General features: G+C 41.7%; 4 protein-coding genes and 2 long non-coding RNA genes across 8 annotated transcripts; 2 read left to right on the plus strand and 4 right to left on the minus strand.

Annotated features, from left to right (window-relative positions):
- Positions 1-549: 549 nt before the first annotated feature.
- On the plus strand, positions 550-9,722 carry LOC125520516 (uncharacterized). 2 transcript variants are annotated; one of them, XR_007288698.2, is made up of 5 exons: positions 550-788; positions 2,216-2,486; positions 2,573-2,908; positions 3,022-3,188; positions 9,513-9,722. It is a non-coding gene; the product is annotated as an uncharacterized LOC125520516 (long non-coding RNA). The 2 variants fall into 2 exon arrangements; XR_007288699.2 differs by having other exon boundaries at positions 9,520-9,536.
- On the minus strand, positions 3,360-6,248 carry LOC125520482 (NADPH-dependent aldo-keto reductase, chloroplastic-like). The gene is made up of 7 exons (XM_048685430.2): positions 6,110-6,248; positions 5,739-5,789; positions 5,181-5,257; positions 5,012-5,099; positions 4,208-4,480; positions 3,832-4,089; positions 3,360-3,660 (listed from the first exon to the last, which is right to left on the minus strand). The coding sequence occupies exons 1-7, from the start codon at positions 6,218-6,220 to the stop codon at positions 3,577-3,579; spliced, it is 942 nt and encodes a 313-aa protein (XP_048541387.1). The 5' UTR covers positions 6,221-6,248; the 3' UTR covers positions 3,360-3,576.
- Positions 5,759-6,455, plus strand: LOC125520529 (uncharacterized). The gene is made up of 2 exons (XR_007288703.2): positions 5,759-5,900; positions 6,018-6,455. It is a non-coding gene; the product is annotated as an uncharacterized LOC125520529 (long non-coding RNA).
- Positions 6,824-9,785, minus strand: LOC125520474 (NADPH-dependent aldo-keto reductase, chloroplastic-like). 2 transcript variants are annotated; one of them, XM_048685417.2, is made up of 7 exons: positions 9,576-9,785; positions 9,366-9,416; positions 8,540-8,616; positions 8,379-8,466; positions 7,727-7,999; positions 7,334-7,591; positions 6,824-7,111 (listed from the first exon to the last, which is right to left on the minus strand). In XM_048685417.2, the coding sequence occupies exons 1-7, from the start codon at positions 9,684-9,686 to the stop codon at positions 7,019-7,021; spliced, it is 951 nt and encodes a 316-aa protein (XP_048541374.1). In that variant the 5' UTR covers positions 9,687-9,785; the 3' UTR covers positions 6,824-7,018. The 2 variants fall into 2 exon arrangements, with proteins under 2 accessions (XP_048541374.1, XP_087382373.1); XM_087526247.1 differs by lacking the exon at positions 6,824-7,111 and having other exon boundaries at positions 7,133-7,591.
- Positions 9,786-10,016: 231 nt separating this feature from the next.
- On the minus strand, positions 10,017-13,787 carry LOC125520491 (NADPH-dependent aldo-keto reductase, chloroplastic-like). The gene is made up of 7 exons (XM_048685440.2): positions 13,551-13,787; positions 13,210-13,260; positions 12,654-12,730; positions 12,486-12,573; positions 11,134-11,406; positions 10,747-10,998; positions 10,017-10,561 (listed from the first exon to the last, which is right to left on the minus strand). Exons 1-7 carry the CDS (start codon positions 13,659-13,661, stop codon positions 10,478-10,480), a joined length of 936 nt encoding a protein of 311 aa, XP_048541397.1. The 5' UTR covers positions 13,662-13,787; the 3' UTR covers positions 10,017-10,477.
- A 352-nt stretch (positions 13,788-14,139) lies between these two features.
- Positions 14,140-16,845, minus strand: LOC125520507 (NADPH-dependent aldo-keto reductase, chloroplastic). The gene is made up of 7 exons (XM_048685463.2): positions 16,641-16,845; positions 16,433-16,483; positions 15,539-15,615; positions 15,370-15,457; positions 14,993-15,265; positions 14,644-14,871; positions 14,140-14,467 (listed from the first exon to the last, which is right to left on the minus strand). The coding sequence occupies exons 1-7, from the start codon at positions 16,749-16,751 to the stop codon at positions 14,384-14,386; spliced, it is 912 nt and encodes a 303-aa protein (XP_048541420.1). The 5' UTR covers positions 16,752-16,845; the 3' UTR covers positions 14,140-14,383.

Below are 16,845 nucleotides of genomic sequence, written 5' to 3' on the forward strand. Positions count from 1 at the left end.
TTCCCAATAATTAGATGCGTCCGTGATTAATTTTCTAATAGGATGGCTCGTAATTATTTTCCTAATAATAGGATGCACGCGTGATTTTTTTTCCTAATGATAGGATGGGTTTGTGATTAGTTTCCTAATAATTAGATGTGACCGTGATTAGTTTCTTAATAGGACGTGTTCGTGATTATAGTTTCCTAATTGACCAGGCATGAACTTTCATATTTTCCTCCACGGTGGAGTACGATCAGTCAATGTAAATTGCTAAGTGCACATAGAGAACAGATTCGGTTAAGGCTAGCCGTTAGATTAAGTTTAGTGGGACTAATCATGCGGTGGAAATGTATCCGTATACGTTTTGTGAGGTGCACTTAGAGAAGATAATGTTTGCTTTTTTATAAGTAGTATAGATATAGATGAAACATTTTTTGCTTTGACGCAGAATTTGCGGTTGTCGTCCAGCGGTAGAACGACAAACGAGCATCGTGGGTCGCCGGCCCACGACGATGGTGGGCGCATGGGTCGGGTCTTCGGGCTTTCGAGGCTATCCAAGTCAGCTGGACGACTGGAAACCCAGCCAGCCTTTTGCAGTTTTGCTATGCCTGTCTCCTCCTATGTCGCTGCTGCGCCGAAACAGATCCAGAGAGAGGTGAGGGGGATGAGCTCGAGCTCGAGCTCTGTGGAGGGAGGAGATGGCCGGGAAGAGGAACCGCTCCAGCGGAGGAGAAGAGGTCGACGACGAGAGGAACCGCCCGGGGGAGGAGAAGAGCTCGAAGAAGAGGGGAACGCTTCCTCGCATGGTATGTATGGTTTTATTTCTGGTCAGTACTTTGTGTAGATCTAAATAGCAATACGCACTAGGCTGTGTTGATATTTGTCTAAAAATTATGCTTATTATTGGAGATTGTTTTGTTTATGTGTTGGAGTGTGCAGTGTCTGAAAAATGTACTGTTACGTGTTTAATTTTTTGCTTAGTTATTTATTCGATTGTAGTAATAACTAATACTGAAGTATTATTATAACTTAATGCACGGCACCTTAGCTAATACTGTAAAAAATTAATGGGATCGATCTCGCTGGATTAAGCCATGTTTGCCTCTAACCAATCCGTAGATGCAGACATCAGATAAGTGAATGATTGGCTGACATTTAGCTTCTCTCAAACTCTATAGACCCTTCATGTGTTCGTTTAATTCTAAAGTTGTAAAAGGGTGCTGAATTCATCCATGTTCCATTGCATCTATCTGGTTCGGAGAGGCCAAACATCTCGCCAAATCCTTCATGTTGCCCTAGCTTGTTTGTTCAATCCTAAAATTTTAATGGGGTTGATATCACTGATTTCAGCCATGTTGCCTTGCCTCTAACCTATTGGGAGAGGCCGAACATCTGGTAAGCGAATGATTGGCCGACATGATCCTTCGCAATATGTTGTCAATATCAAGCAGTAATCGATATCAAATGGAAGTTGTTGCCGTCAGAAGCACTAGAGACCAGGTATCTTGGCCTGACCATGCAATGCTCGGTAAAATCTTCAGGTCGCATTAGTGCAACCCACTGAGAAGAAATTCGTGTTAGGAGACGGGCATAGCAAAGAAGCGGTGTTGGCACGAGCACTCAGAGGGATTTCCGTCTTGTGTACCAGAGGCAAACAATACTACTCCCTCCGTTCCTAAATATTTGTCTTTTTAGAGATTTCAAATGGACTACCACATACGGATGTATATAGACGTATTTTAGAGTGTAGATTCAGTCATTTTGCTCCGTATGTAGTCACTTGTTGAAATCTCTAGAAAGACAAATATTTAGAAACAGAGGGAGTAGATGACTAAGGCAAAGCTAGTATTCGATGTCACCGTGGAGGAGACGGCCGTTCACCGAGTGATGCGGCAGTTTGGCAGACACCAAGTGCTTCCTCCCCCACCAAGACATCCCATTCAACCTCACATTCACAAGTATTCCCTCCATTCCAAATTACTCGTCGCAGAAATGGATGTATCTAGAATTAAAATACATCTAGATACATCCATACCCGCGACAAGTAATTCGGAACGGAGGAAGTATGTGCATATCTAATTTGGCAACTAAATTTACTACAGTATCATATATTTACCCCGCCAGCAGATCCTATTCAACCTCACATCCAGAACTGCATGCATATATTTTTGTTGGAAGCTAAGCTTATTGTCATATGTTTTTCTCACTTATATTAAAAAAACATCATTTGTAGGTACGGCGGCAAGGGTGGAAATAAGACGGCACATAATTGGGAAACAAAATTGAGACCATTCGTTGAGCAGTGGAGAACAGCAAGCTTGGTTCACTGGCACGAGGAGGCGCTCTTCGACCGAGCTGCGCATGAGGCTCACCTACGGTGGTACCGGCCACAGATGAGATTGCGCTGCATACCAAGAGCTGACCCTGAGGACATGGAGACGGCTCACACTTCGGCTTCGGAGACGTACTAGAGTTCTTCAGTGACCAGCGTCATAGATCACTCGGTAAGCAATATGGTTACATCATTTATTCAGTTCATATTTCGGAACCATAAGAAGTGACCGATTTCTAACTGTTAGGGAATTTGCAGGCCCAGTTGATGCTGGAGGCTCAAGAGGAGACTGCCGTGATAATTAACCGAGTGACCATGGGGATCGAAATGACTCCGTCCGAGAATCTAGCAGCGTGGCAGCGTACTTAGAGCAAGCTGCGGAGGATCTTCGAGACTTTGAGGCATAGGGTGCATCTGACACCCTGTCTAGTCGCGAAGCACACACTCCCCCATGCCCCTCACACCGTGCTAGGCCGATGTTCCAGCCAACGGTCCGCCTGCTGCCTCCACCTTCCCCTATGCAGTCCGGTGGCTCCTCCTGGTACCACCAACCTCACCCCCCTCCTGCTCAACTCTCAGTGATGGTGACAACAGGTATATATCAGTGCTAATATACTAATTACTGTTTTAGTGATCGTGATGTTGTAACTATGGTTTTCCTATGAAACCTGCATGACTCATATGCATGCTCTTTGCGGGTTCACCAGATACTCCACCACCGCCGGCCTCACAGGTCACCCTGGCCATGCCACCTCCGGCGCAATCCCATACCCGCAAGAGACATCGCCATCCTACTCGTAGTCGTAGAAGTGCTGCGCAGGGTTGTGGACAGCGAGGACAGGAGGACGAAACAGGTGCTTAGGACGAACAGACAGTTAGTGGTGTCCCACTATGTGATTTGACTTTCTTGACTTCATTATATCCATATATGTAGCACTATTCAACTTTGTGGTAAAAAGCACATATTCCTTTTAATAAAACTATAAAGACACATATTCAACTCTGCAGACATTATAGTAGCATGATGCATCCTTAGGCAGACTCCTTTGAGAAACAATACAATACTTCAAATAAACAGCAGAGCGATTCCTTTCGGATTTTTCTCTGATAAATGGCAAATATTATTACATTACCAGAAGTTCAAGAGAGAAATGAAAAATATCTTCAAAACAATTAACTTTGTTTAAACACACAAGGCATACTGCGGATATGCAGTGCCTTCAGCTCATTCAGTTTGTTCACTCTAGAAAACTTCATCTGCTTTAAATTTCGCCATCCCAAAGGTCCTCCAAGGTTTTGTAAACGCTTAGAGGGTGAACCGCAAATTCCCCTTTCATCAACCTTGCCTGCATTTTTCAAGTCAAACCAGATATCAGATGTGAATAATGAGAGTGTAAGGACTGGAGCTATCCAATGATATATTGCCGAGAAAAGAATGGTCTTGATCTTTGAAGTATTGTCGATTTTCAAGTTATGTTAGATAACAGAAGGAACAAGCGTTAAGACTTCAGACATGCCTGTTTGATTTCGGAGAACTTTGCCATTAAATCTTCAGGAATGGACCACTCAAATATGTCAAAGTTCTCCTTAATCCTTGCTTCATTGGTGCTTTTTGGAAGTACACTCTGACCCATTTGAAGACACCAGCGTAAGGCAACCTGAGCAGGCGTTTTCTGCAACTTCTCAGCAACAGAGATGACAATAGGATTGCTAAGGACGATAGCCCCACTGACCCCAGGTAGAGATGATCCAGGCGAACCTAATGGCGAAAATGCCTGCAAGTGACAGTTTATTTCAACACATGGAAGCGGCGCAGTACCGATTATCAACAAACCAAGATAGCAGCTTACAAAACTGAAAGAAATGCTACAGCATTAGACATATCAAGCTTACAGAAAGATGAACACCCCTCGAATGGCATAGTTTTTGGAGCTTGTCTTGCTGCCAAATCAGATGACATTCAACCTGGTTGACTGCTGGAGGAACACGTGCAATGGCAAGCAAATCCTCAATCTTCTTGCAAGAGAAGCTACTCACACCAATTGCTCGAGCTTTGCCAGAGTCGTATAGCTTCTCCATCGCTTCCCATGTAGCAGGAATATCAGGTGGGAGAATGTTTTCATGGCTCGGCGTAGTCCCTTTCTTTATACGGATTGGAGCATGAATCTGCAAAATAAGGTCATTTCAACAACCAAACGAGGTAATAAGTGGTGTGCAGTTAAAGCAGTTATGTTGTGCACAGTTATTAATGTACTCAGTTTAACACATTTGTATTTACAATTTTCTTTCATATATTCTCAAAAACAGATCAGTCTTGACTATATAATTTAGTGTCAGTTATTATCGTGAAAATCGAACTGTCTTCTCACATTTTTATTTTATTTTGCAATTAGAACTGTCTATGTAAGAGCTATGACTGCACAAATTAGAACCCCAATATGATAATCCTAGTGTGTTTTCCATTTTTGCTGTGCAACTAACACCTAACGACCATCCCTAAAAAAATACCGAAGGACTGTACACAAACATAATTAGCCCTGGACAAGAATATTGCCAAGCCATGCAGAGGTAATAAGAATTTGGATCAAGAAGAGGTTTTTGCTCCTTACCTTCTGGTATTCAATTAGCTATTGGTATATCTTAGTACATAAGTGTGAAAAGGAATAACTGAATGTACTATCAAGCATAGGAATTTACGAGGAACAGATCTAAGAAGTCAAGCTGCAAATCTTTAAGAGTAGTGTCAATTGCCTCTGGAACATCTTCAGGTGCATGATCACCAGACCTGCAAAATTAAGAATATTCCTGACAGGATGGAAATTATTTCACATGTTCCCTTAATTGAGGTTGGGGAATGAATCCTAACCATAGCTTAGAGGTGATAAACAAATCTTCACGCTTAACCACACCATCCTCAAATAGTTTCTTCAAAGCGAAACCAACCTACACAAATAATATTTCATATTAGTAGAAATGTTTCCAAACCAAAATAATAATATTGAAACACTAGAAGGCTTCTTGGAATGTGTACTTGCTACTTCCAGTTTCATTGATCTACTTGCACACACCCCTAAAAAAATACTACCTTGCACACCCTTTTTGTCATCGCATTGTTGTGTATGATTCTAAATTTCAGAGCTGAAGTATTTCCTTCTCACTTATCAATTATCATCAATACATTTCCGCAATATTGTTTTGAGAAAAAAAATATGCATTGAATTTTGGCATAATAACTGTATGCACATAATATATCAAAATTAAAAAACATACACCAACATTGTTTTGCGGAGCACTCCAATTTAAGTATTTAACCTGTTATTACACAAAAAAGAAAAGAAAAAAGGTTGCAGCATGCGCATTGAGCTATTGAAGGGACAAACATGTGATGTAACGGTCACGCTATGGTGCATGTAATTACTAATACCTGTTTCTCGTTGCGGTACACTGGAGCACAATCAATATGCCGATATCCAGCCTGCCGGAAAAGCATGGAACTTTTAGAAGGGAAAAAATAAGGGATAGAGATTGATATATATCTCAGGGCTCCGGAGCAGAAGCATGTGGAAAATTCAAAAGTCAACTTGAGGTAACTGAATGAACAGAGATTTCTACACAGGTCGCCAATTTTATCCACCATTAAAAAATCACCCTAATGGAGCTAACTTGATCCACAATTAAAACCTCATCCTAATGGATTCTACAGGCCCCAGGTAACACAAAGCTGAACCTAGCTTGATGGGGTGAGCACTTAATATCCAAGACCATCAAGAAGGGATTAAAGCGACAGGAAAAGACCTTGACAGCAGCGTAGATGGCGTCGCCGACAACATCAGGCTCTATCTGCCATGTGCCGAGGCCGACCGATGGCATCCTTGCGCCGGTGTTGAGGACGAAGGACCTGGCCATCTTTGCTCTTTGGGGCAAGATAGACGAGAGAGAGACTGTCAAAGAAGATGGGTACGGTGGGTTTGGGGTTGCTGCTGGGGTTATCTATTCGCTTTGCAATAAACTAGACATATCAATGTAACAGAGTGATCGACACACACATAATGTATGTCATCAGTGACAGGACTGTAAAGAGCTGATTGGACTGAGTACACTTTTCTAGAAGATGGGTCCTCTTCGCTGTTGTGGACAAGAATTTGACCAAAAGTGGATCGGTGCGGAACAAACGGTCATTAGCCAAATTAGGGACTGCAGCATATAGGCACAACTACGTACATCACAGGAATTTGATGGATGTAGCACGGCACAACACGGGGAGCAGCATCAACTCCTTGTGAAGGAACGGAAACTTTGTGCAGAATCTCTGCAGAATGATTTAACGGCGTTATCTGAAATGGACACGCCTCTTTTGGTTGTGCTTAGGACGGACAGACGGTTAGCACTATTCAACTTTGTGATAAAAAAGCACACCATACTTGTCTAGAAAGAATAACTAAAGGCACACACACACTATAGTAGCATGACAAAACCGAAATCAGATTTCTTTGAGAAACAGCACAAGACTTCAAATGAACAGCAGATCGGTTCCTTTCGGAAACTTCTCAGATCAGTGGCACAGATTATTAGTTTATCAGATGTTTTCAAGAAAGAAATGAAAAATATCTGTAAAGTAGTAACTAATTAACTTCATTCAACACACATGGCATACTGCATATATGCAGTGCCTTTCACTTGCTCATTCATTCACTCTCGAGAAGTTCATGTGCTTTGAATTTCTCCATCCCAAAGATCCTCCAAGGTTTTGTAAACGCTTAGAGGGTGGACTGCAAATTCTGCTTTCAGCAACCTTTCCTGCATTTTTCAGATCAAACCAGATGTCAGATGTGAAGAATGAAAGGGTAAGCACTCTGATGCTATCGGATGCTATATTGCCGGAAAAATAATGGTCTTGATCTCTGAAGGATTGCCTATTTCCATGTCCATATCGAGTTAGATAGCAGAAGTAACAAAAATGGACGAGAAGTCAATGCCATGAGACATGGGAAGAAACATGTGTTGAGGCTTCAAACATGCCTGTTTGATTTCGGAGAACTTGGCCATCAAATCTTCGGGAATGGACCAATCAAATATGTCATAGTTCTCCTTAATCATTGCTTCATCGATGCTTTTTGGAAGTACACTCTGGCCCATTTGAAGACCCCAGCGTAAGGCGACCTGTGCAGGCGTTTTCTGCAACTTCTCGGCAACAGAGATGACAATAGGATTGCTAAGGACACTAGTCCCACTGACCACAGATAGAGGTGATCCAGGTGAACCTAATGGTGAATATGCCTGCAACAACACAAGTGGCAGGTTATGACAGCATATGGGAGTAGCAGTACAGATTGTCAAAAAACCGAGTGTAGGGGCAGCTTTACAAGACTGAAAGAAATGCTACAGCATTAGAGATGACATATCAAAGCTTACAGAAAGATGAACACCCCTCGACTGGCATAGTTTGCGGAGCTTGTCTTGCTGCCAAATCGGATGACACTCAACCTGGTTGACCGCTGGAGGCACGCGTGCGACGGCAAGCAAGTCCTCCATCTTCTTGCAAGCAAAGTTACTCACACCAATTGCTCGAGCTTTGCCAGAGTCATATAGCTTCTCCATCGCTCCCCATGTAGCAGTGATATCCGGTGGAAGCAAATTTTCAGGGCTCAGTGTAGTTCCTTTTTTGATGCGGACTGGACCATGAATCTGTAAAGTAAGGTAATTTCAACAACCAAATCAGATAATAGGTAGCGTACACTTAAGGGACAGTTTTGTTGTGCTCACTGTTAAAAAAAAGTCAGCTATTAGTATAGAATGGGGACTGCTGCCAATTTATGCAAGAACTATGGCATAGATATCCAATCTGGTAATTCTAGTATGATTTCTTCTTTTGGATTGCAACTAATATGTAGTGACTATAGGCTAGCACTGTATAAGAATAGGGCCAAGCCATACGGAAAAAATTGGGAACTCATGATATTGTTTGCTCCTTCCATTTCAATGTTCAGTTAATTATAGGCACATCTACATATATACCAGTTAATTAAACGGATAATTGAGTTTAATACCAAGGATAGGAATTTACGAGGAACAAATCTAAGAAGCCAAGGTGCAAATCTTTAAGAGTAGTGTCAATTGCCTCCGGCACATCTTCAGGTGCATGATCACCAAACCTGGATAATTCAGAGGCAAGACGGGAATTATTTCACATGTTCCTTTAACCGAGGCTGGGAAATGAAGCCTAACCATAGCTTAGAGGTGACAAACAAGTCTTCACGCTCAATCACACCATCCTCAAACAATTTCTTTAAAGCCAAGCCAACCTACACAAGTAATTAATACTTCGATTTAGTTAGAAATATTTCCAAATCAAAATAATAACATCTGAACTCTAGAAGGCTTCTTGAAATGTGTGCTTGTTATTTCCACTTTCATTGATACTCCCTCCGGTCCTTTTTAGTCCGCATATAATTTTGTCCAAAGTCAAAGTATGTCTATTTTGACCAAATTTATAAAAATACGTATCAACATTCACAATGCCAAATCAACATTACTAGATTCATTACGAAATGTAGTTTCATAGTATATATATTTGGTATTGTAGATGTTGATATTTTTTAATATAAATTTGGTCAAACTTTGTAAAGTTTGACTTGACGCAAATCTAATACGCAGAGTAAAAAGGACCGGAGGGAGCATATACTACTTTGCACACCCTTTTTGCCATCTCATTGTTTGTCCCTGCTTCTAAATTTCAGAGCTGAAGTATTTCCTTCTCACTTGTCCCTTTTAAAAGCATGCTCTTCATGTCATAGAATTCAAATATTTAGACCAACATGATATTCATGTGGGATTAAACAATCATGGACTAGTGAAACATACACGAACCATTGTTCTGCTGACTAATCAGTCCAAATGAAGTATTTAACCCGTTACACAAAAAAAAGAGAAGAAACGGGTTGCAGCATGCACATTGAGCTATTGAAGGGACATACATGCGACCGAATACTGTGGTGCAAGTATAATTACTAATACCTGTTTTTGTTGTTGTTGAGAGAACTAATTAATATACCTGTTTCTGATTGTGGTATGCTGGAGCACAATCGATATGCCGATATCCAGCCTGCCAGAAAAGCATGAAGCTTTCAGAAAGGAAAACAAGGGAAATATATCTGATATTATCTCAGAACTTCATAACACAAGCACGTGTTTGTTGAAGTGAGCAGGTAATACCCAAAGATTCACAAAACCATCAAGGATGATTAAAGCGACAGGAAATGACCTTGACAGCAGCGTAGATGGCGTCGCCGACAACATCAGGCTCTATCTGCCATGTGCCGAGGCCGATCGGTGGGATCCTTGCACCGGTGTTCAGGATGAAGGACCCGGCCATCTTTGGAGCAAGGCAGGAGAGGAAGACTATGGAAGATGATGGGTACGGTGGGCCTGGGTTTGGTTGTGGGGGTATACCTATTCGTTCTACAGCAACTACACATATATTGTATGCGACCCAGTGACCTGCTCACACTCCATTATCAGTGATAGTATATATAAGATTATAAAGGGTGACTGACCGACCGACCGACGGATGATTTTATTTCCCTCTATTTGTTTTTTCCATTCACTGAAGCGTAGGGAGGGAGGGAGAACGTGAGTTGACTTGCCACGTTTGACCTGTCAATGTAAATAAAATGCAGAGCTATACGGGGAGCCAGTGGCCATATAATCACCAAATATCGTATTTATTGACAGCATTCTTTAGTACAATTACAAAAGTAAAACCTGCTGAGACAAGTACAGTGATCACCAGTACATTTTACTTCATATTCAAGATCAATTTTGAAAAGTTATATGATAGAGCTAAGTCGCCTTTTTGTTTAACAAGCGCTCATAATGAAGGGTTTCTCTCCTAATGGTAAGGGGTAGTGTAGCCATCAAGGTCAATGATGACATTGATTACTACTTCTAGACAAAGAAGGGCCTCCGACAGGGGGACATTTTGCGTAATACTGTGGCGGATATTCTTGCAATCCTTGTTGAGCGTGCCAAGGCAAGGAATTAACTTTATTTAACACACAACCCTATCAAAAAAAAAACTTTATTTAACACACAAGGCATACTGCGGACATGCAGTGCCTTCACTACCTTCTTCAGTTTGTTCACTACAGAAGAAGTTCATGTCCTTTAAATTTCGCCATCCCAAAGGTCCTCCAAGGTTTTGTAAACGCTTAGAGGGTGAACTGCGAATTCTGCTTTCAGCAACCTTTCCTGCATTTTTTGCAGATCAAACCAGATATCAGATGCGAAGAATGAAAGGGCAAGCACTTTGAGCTATCGAATGATATATTGCCGATTCCATGTGCATATGGTTAGATAGTGGAAGTAACAAACATGGACGACAAGTCAATGACATGCGACATCGGAAGAAACATGTGTTGAGACTTGAGACATGCCTGCTTGATACCGGAGAGCTCCGCCATCAAATCTTTGGGAATGGACCAATCAAATATGTCAAAGTTCTCCTTAATCCTTGCTTCATTGGTGCTTTTTGGAAGTATACTCTGACCCATTTGAAGACCCCAGCGAAAGGCAACCTGCGCAGGCGTTTTCTGCAACTTCTCGGCGACAGAGATGACAATAGGGTTGCTAAGGACACTAATGATCCCAGGTAGAGGTGATCCAGGTGAACCTAATGGCGAAAATGCCTGCAACAACACCAGTGGCAGTTTTTCACAACATATGGGAGTGGTGCAGTACCGATTATCAGCAAACGGAGGTAGCAGAAGCTTACGAAACTGAAAGAAAATGCTACAGCACTGGAGATGACTTATCGAACTTACAGAAAGATGAACGCCCCTCGAATGGCATAGTTTACGGAGCTTGTCTTGCTGCCAAATCAGATGACACTCAACCTGGTTGACTGCTGGAGGCACGCGTGCGACGGCAAGCAAATCCTCCATCTTCTTGCTAGAAAAGTTACTCACACCAATTGCTCGAGCTTTGCCAGAGTCGTATAGCTTCTCCATCGCTCCCCATGTAGCAGGAATATCAGGTGGGAGAAAGGTTTCAAGGCTCGGCGTTGTTCCTTTCTTGATGCGGATTGGACCGTGAATCTGTAAATAAGGTCATTTCTGTTAGAAATTTAGGGTTTGCGGTCTACCCCTAATTCCTCTGCGCTTATCCGTGGTGCCGCTCACAATTCGCATATCTGAGACTAGGGGGTAGGGACCTTCTTATACTGCCTTTCCAAAGAGTCCATCTCTTATACAGATAAGATTCCTAGTCTTTCCAACTAGTTTTCCGGATAGAGTCCAGATCAAATTACCAACCACGATCAAATTTGTCTGTTAACGGATTCTACCCGTTGTGTCCCTGGAGCACGCGCTTGTGAGCAACGCGCCATAACAGTGTAAATTCCTCTAATTACGTAGATCAACATTAGGGCTGTAATCTAACTGTACGATCTAGCTCCTTCCACAGTGTATCCGGGTAGTCTTTCCAATATAAATAGTATATTGTATTCCACTGATAATCGACCAGTTTCCTTAAGCATATATTGCTTAAGTACATTCCAACAAGTAACAACTCCATGCTAAACATGTAAAGCAATTCCATGTATAAATACATGTATAATTCCGTACGAGGTATTCCGAATATTAACAATTCTAAGTAATTTGAATATAGTTGCAGGACACATAATTCCAACAATTTCAACAACCAGACGAGGTAATAGGTTGCGTGCAATTAAAGCAGTTCTATTGTGCACAGTTGTTCATCTACTCAGTTCAGCAGAGCTGTATTTGCAGGTTTCTTTCATATATTCTCAAATACAGAACAACCTTGAAAATATGTTTAGTGTCAGTTATTATAATGAAATTATAATTATCACCAATTTATACAGGACAAAGAAATTCTCTATGATAATCCTAGTGTGTTTTCCATTTTTGTTCTGCAACTAATACCAAATGACCATCCCTAAAAAATACCTAATGAACATCCCTATGAAAATACCTAAGGACCATACACAAACATAATTATCTCTGGACAAGAATATTGCCAGCCCATGTAGAAATAGTATCAAGAAGAGGTTTTTGCTCCTTACCTTTTGGTATTCAGTTAGTTATAGGTATATCTCAGTACATAACTGTAAACAAACGAATAACTGAATATACTACCAAGCATAGAAATTTACGAGGAATAAGTCTAAGAAGTCAAGCTGCAAATCCTTAAGAGTAGTGCCAATTGCCTCTGGCACATCTTCAGGTGCATGATCACCAGACCTGCAAAATTAAGAATATTCTGACAAGATGGAAATTATTTCACATGTTCTCCTAACTGAAGCTGGGAAATGAATCCTAACCATAGCTTAGATGTGATAAACAAATCTTCACGCCTAACCACGCCGTCCTCAAATAATTTCTTCAAAGCCAAGCCAACCTACACAGGCAATACTTCATATTAGTAGAAATATTCCCAAATCAAAATAATACTATTGCAACTCCAGGAGGCTTCTTGATATGTGTACATGTTTTTCAGTTTCATTGATCTACTACCTTGCACACCCCTTTTGCCATCTCATGTTTGTGTCTGATTCTAAATTTCAGAACTGCACTGAAGTGTTTCCTTCTCACTTATCAGTTATCATCAACATATTTTCCCAGTATTGTTTTGAGAAAAAAAATATGCGTTGAATTTCGGCACAGAAACTATATGCACATAATATATCAAAATTAAATGCTTTTTATATCATAAAATTCACATTTAGACCAATGTAATATTCATGTGGGATCAACCAATCATGGACTAGTTAAACACACACTAGTATTGTTTTGCTGAGAGTACTAATCAGTCCAATTCAAGTATTTAACGCGTTACTCGAAAAAGAAAAGAAAAATATTGCAAGTAATCACTAATACCTGTTTCTCATTGCGGTACACCGGAGCACAATCAATATGCCGATATCCAGCCTGCCGGAAAAGCATGGAACTTTTAGAAGGGAAAATAAGGGAAAGAGTTATATCTCAGGGCTTCAGAACACATGCGTGCGCAAAATTCAGAAGTTAAGTTGAGTTCACTGAATGAACACAGATTTCCACTTAGGATACAATTCGATCCACAGTTAAAACTCATCCTAAGGATTCTATAGGCCCTACCCTACCTTGATGAAATGAGCAGGTAATTCGAGCTCACCTCCACATACAGATATATCTTGGATTCACAAAACCATCAAGAAGGAATTAAAGGGACAGGAAAAGACCTTGACAGCGGCGTAGATGGCGTCGCCGACAACATCAGGCTCTATCTGCCATGTGCCGAGGCCAATCAATGGGATCCTTGCGCCAGTGTTCAGGACGAAGGACCCGGCCATGTTTGGAGCAAGAGGCTAGAAGAGAAAGACTATGGAAGAAGGGTACGGTGGGCTTGGGGTTGGTGGTGGGTGTATATCTATTCATTCTGCAGCAACTACACCTAATGTAGGCCATCTTTGGAGCAAGGTAGAGGAGAAAGACTATCAAAGAAGATGGGTACGGTGGGCTTGGGGCTGCTAGTGGAGGTATCTATTTGTTCTGCGGCAACTACACATAATGTATGAGACAGAGTGACCGACACACTCCACTATCACTTTATCAGTGATATAAGATTGTTAAAGAGCTAGACTTTTCTAGAAGATGGGCCCTCTTTGCTGTTGTGGACAAGAATGTGACCAAAAGTTTATCTGTGCAGAACAGATGAGGCGCAGGGGGGTAGCAAGGAAAACAAAGGAGGTGGAGAGACTGAGGCACGGAATTCCTCGGCGAGAAAAACGATCGTTGATTACGTTGCCGTTGTTTTTCAATGAACAAAACTAGGGCGCGTAAGTTTTAGAAATGAGAAACTAAAGGCGCACATCATATATAGTAGTACTTGGTACATACACTCCAGGTGAACTTCAGAGCGGTTCTTTTCGGGGGGGTTTATCTGAACCCTACATTATCAGGTGTTCAAGAAATAAAGGAAAATTATCTCCATGACAATCGACTTTATTTAGTAAGCATGGAGTGTCTTTGGCTGGCTCATTCGGTTTGTTCGCTCCGGAGAAGTTCACATGCTTCAGATTTCGCCATCCCAAAAGTCCTCCAATGTTTTGTAACCGCTCAGAGGGTGAACTGCAAACTCCGCCTTCACCAACCTTACCTGCATTTTTTTCCAAATCAAACAAAATGTCGAATGAGTTTCTCCAGTGATATGGGAGTATATCTCTGAGAAAAGAATGGTCTGGTCTTTGGAGGATTCTCCATTGCCATGTGCATATCGTTACACTACAAGATTCAGGACTTTGGGAGAACCATGTGCTGAGACTTGAGACATGCCTGTTTGATGTCGGAGAATTTTGCCATCAGATCTTCAGGAATGGACCAATCAAATATGTCAAAGTTCTCCTTGATCCTTCCTTCGTTGCCGCTTCTTGGTAGTACACTCTGACCCATCTGAAGACCCCAGCGTAACGCGACCTGCGCAGGCGTTTTCTGCAGCTTCTCGGCAACAGCCACGACAATAGTGTTGCTAAGGACACTAGCCTCACCTAATGGTGAATGTGCCTGCAACAAAACAAGTGGCAGTTTATGACAAGAAATATTTGCATTGCTGCTTATTAGCAAGCTAAGGTAGTAGCTTACTGAAACTGAAAGAATGCTAGTATAATATATGTAATGAGCTTACAGAAAGATGAACACCCCTTGACTGGCATAGTTCACGGAGCTTGTCTTGCTGCCAGATCAGGTGGCACTCAACCTGGTTGACTGCTGGAGGCACGCGTGCAAAGGCGAGCAAGTCCTCCATCTTCTTGCAAGTAAAGTTACTCACACCGATTGCTCGAGCTTTGCCAGAATCGTATAGCTTCTCCATCGCTCCCCATGTAGCAGGGATGTCAGTTGGGATCAAATTTTCAGGGCTGTGCGTGGTTCCTTTCTTGATACGGATTGGACCATGGATCTGTAATATAAGGTCATTTCAACAACCAAATAGACACATGTCAGTATAAAGCGGTTAAATGTACATACAAATAACTGACTGTACTATGAAGCATGGGAATTTACGAGGAACAAATCTAGGTAGTCAAGCTGCAAATCTTTCAGAGTAGTGTCAATTGCCTCTGGCACATCTTCCGGTGCATGATTACCGGACCTGCAAAATTAAGAACATTCCTGACAAGACAGAAATTGTTTCACCTGTTGCTTTAACTGAGGCTGGGAAATGAAAACTAACCATAGCTTAGAGGTGATAAACAATTCTTCACGCTTAACCACACCATCCTCAAATAATTTCTTCAAAGCCAAGCCGACCTACGAAAGGTCATTCGGTTTAGTGACCTACAAAATGATAATATCGCAAAACTAGAAAACTTCCTCAAGTGTTTTCTTGTTTTCCAGTTTCATTGATGTACTGTGTGTCAGCACACACAGGACACGGACACACCCTTTTTGCCATCTTATTGCTGGTGCCTGATTCTATGTTTCAGAACTCAAGTATTTCCTTCTCATATGAAGGTATATTTCCTTCAAAATTACTATTAGAAAAATGTGCACTAAATTTCAGCACAAAAACTACAGACCTATCAGATATGCGTATAACGTACCGAAATTAAAAGGATATGCTTTCCGTATGATAAAATCCAAACATCTAGAATGATACAATATTGTGGGATCACACATTCATCGACATGACACTTAGGGTGTGTCTGGTTGGTATACTAAGTCTCCACACTTTACCACTCTCCAAGTTAGGCAAGTTTGACTGAGTTAGGCCCCGGTTTGGTTTGCAGCCACACTTAGGGCAAGATTCCTTTCATGCAAACTAGACCCCACATGTCAGAAAAGTGTTTTTTTTTTCGAAAAGGAGGATTACTCCCGGCCTCTGCAACATGTCAGAAAAGTGTGGCAAACTGTGGTGCCAATTTTGTGGCAAAAAGTGTGGTAAATGGTGGCAAACTTAGTATATGAACCATCCCTAAGAAAAACTTAGTATATGAACCAAACATGCGCTTAAGCATACGCCGACCATTTTGTCATAAGAGTATTGATCAGAGAGGCAGAAGCAAGCCACATTTTCGGGACAAACATGGGAGGAAAAGCTATATATGGTGCAAGTAATTACAAGTACCTCTTTCTCATTGCTGTATGCTGGAGCACAATCAATATGCCGATATCCAGCCTGCCAGAAAAAAACATGAAACTCATAAAAGGGATGTAGTTTGATAGCATATCTGAACTGAGCGCGGTAAAGCAACAACCCATACAGGTATACATGTCCAAGATTCAGAAAACCATGAGGAAGGAATCAAGGCAGAGCTAGAGCAAGGAGAAAAGACCTTGACAGCGGCGTAGATGGTGTCGCCGACAACCTCAGGTTTTATCTGCCATGTCCCAAGGCCAACCGATGGGATCCCTGCGCCTGTGTTCAGGACGAATGATCCAGCCATTTTTGGTCAAGAAAACTCAGCTAGGACTGGAGTAATATAAACTAGCAGGGAGTGAGACTACCAATTCAAACACGTAAGGATGGTGGGTGGAAGG

Source organism: Triticum urartu, chromosome 1A (genome assembly GCF_056163025.1).
Source record: "Triticum urartu cultivar PI428250 chromosome 1A, HENAU_Tu73, whole genome shotgun sequence".
In the NCBI taxonomy this organism is placed as follows: Eukaryota; Viridiplantae; Streptophyta; class Magnoliopsida; order Poales; family Poaceae; genus Triticum; species Triticum urartu.

Coding starts and splice junctions, on each gene's coding strand:
- LOC125520482 (XM_048685430.2), bottom strand. CDS start 6,220: ATGGCCAGGTCCTTCGTCCTCAACACCGGCGCAAGGATGCCATCGGTC. Junction 5,790..6,109: donor CCATCTACGCTGCTGTCAAG/GTCTTTTCCTGT, acceptor CTTTTCCGGCAG/GCTGGATATCGGCATATTGA. Junction 4,090..4,207: donor CGAGGGGTGTTCATCTTTCT/GTAAGCTTGATA, acceptor TGTCACTTGCAG/GCATTTTCGCCATTAGGTTC.
- LOC125520474 (XM_048685417.2), bottom strand. CDS start 9,686: ATGGCCGGGTCCTTCATCCTGAACACCGGTGCAAGGATCCCACCGATC. Junction 9,417..9,575: donor CCATCTACGCTGCTGTCAAG/GTCATTTCCTGT, acceptor CTTTTCTGGCAG/GCTGGATATCGGCATATCGA. Junction 7,592..7,726: donor CGAGGGGTGTTCATCTTTCT/GTAAGCTTTGAT, acceptor GTGTTGTTGCAG/GCATATTCACCATTAGGTTC.
- LOC125520491 (XM_048685440.2), bottom strand. CDS start 13,661: ATGGCCGGGTCCTTCGTCCTGAACACTGGCGCAAGGATCCCATTGATT. Junction 12,731..13,209: donor TGTACCGCAATGAGAAACAG/GTATTAGTGATT, acceptor TTGCCTGTGTAG/GTTGGCTTGGCTTTGAAGAA. Junction 12,574..12,653: donor TTTATCACATCTAAGCTATG/GTTAGGATTCAT, acceptor TTAATTTTGCAG/GTCTGGTGATCATGCACCTG.
- LOC125520507 (XM_048685463.2), bottom strand. CDS start 16,751: ATGGCTGGATCATTCGTCCTGAACACAGGCGCAGGGATCCCATCGGTT. Junction 15,616..16,432: donor CATACAGCAATGAGAAAGAG/GTACTTGTAATT, acceptor GACCTTTCGTAG/GTCGGCTTGGCTTTGAAGAA. Junction 15,458..15,538: donor TTTATCACCTCTAAGCTATG/GTTAGTTTTCAT, acceptor TTAATTTTGCAG/GTCCGGTAATCATGCACCGG.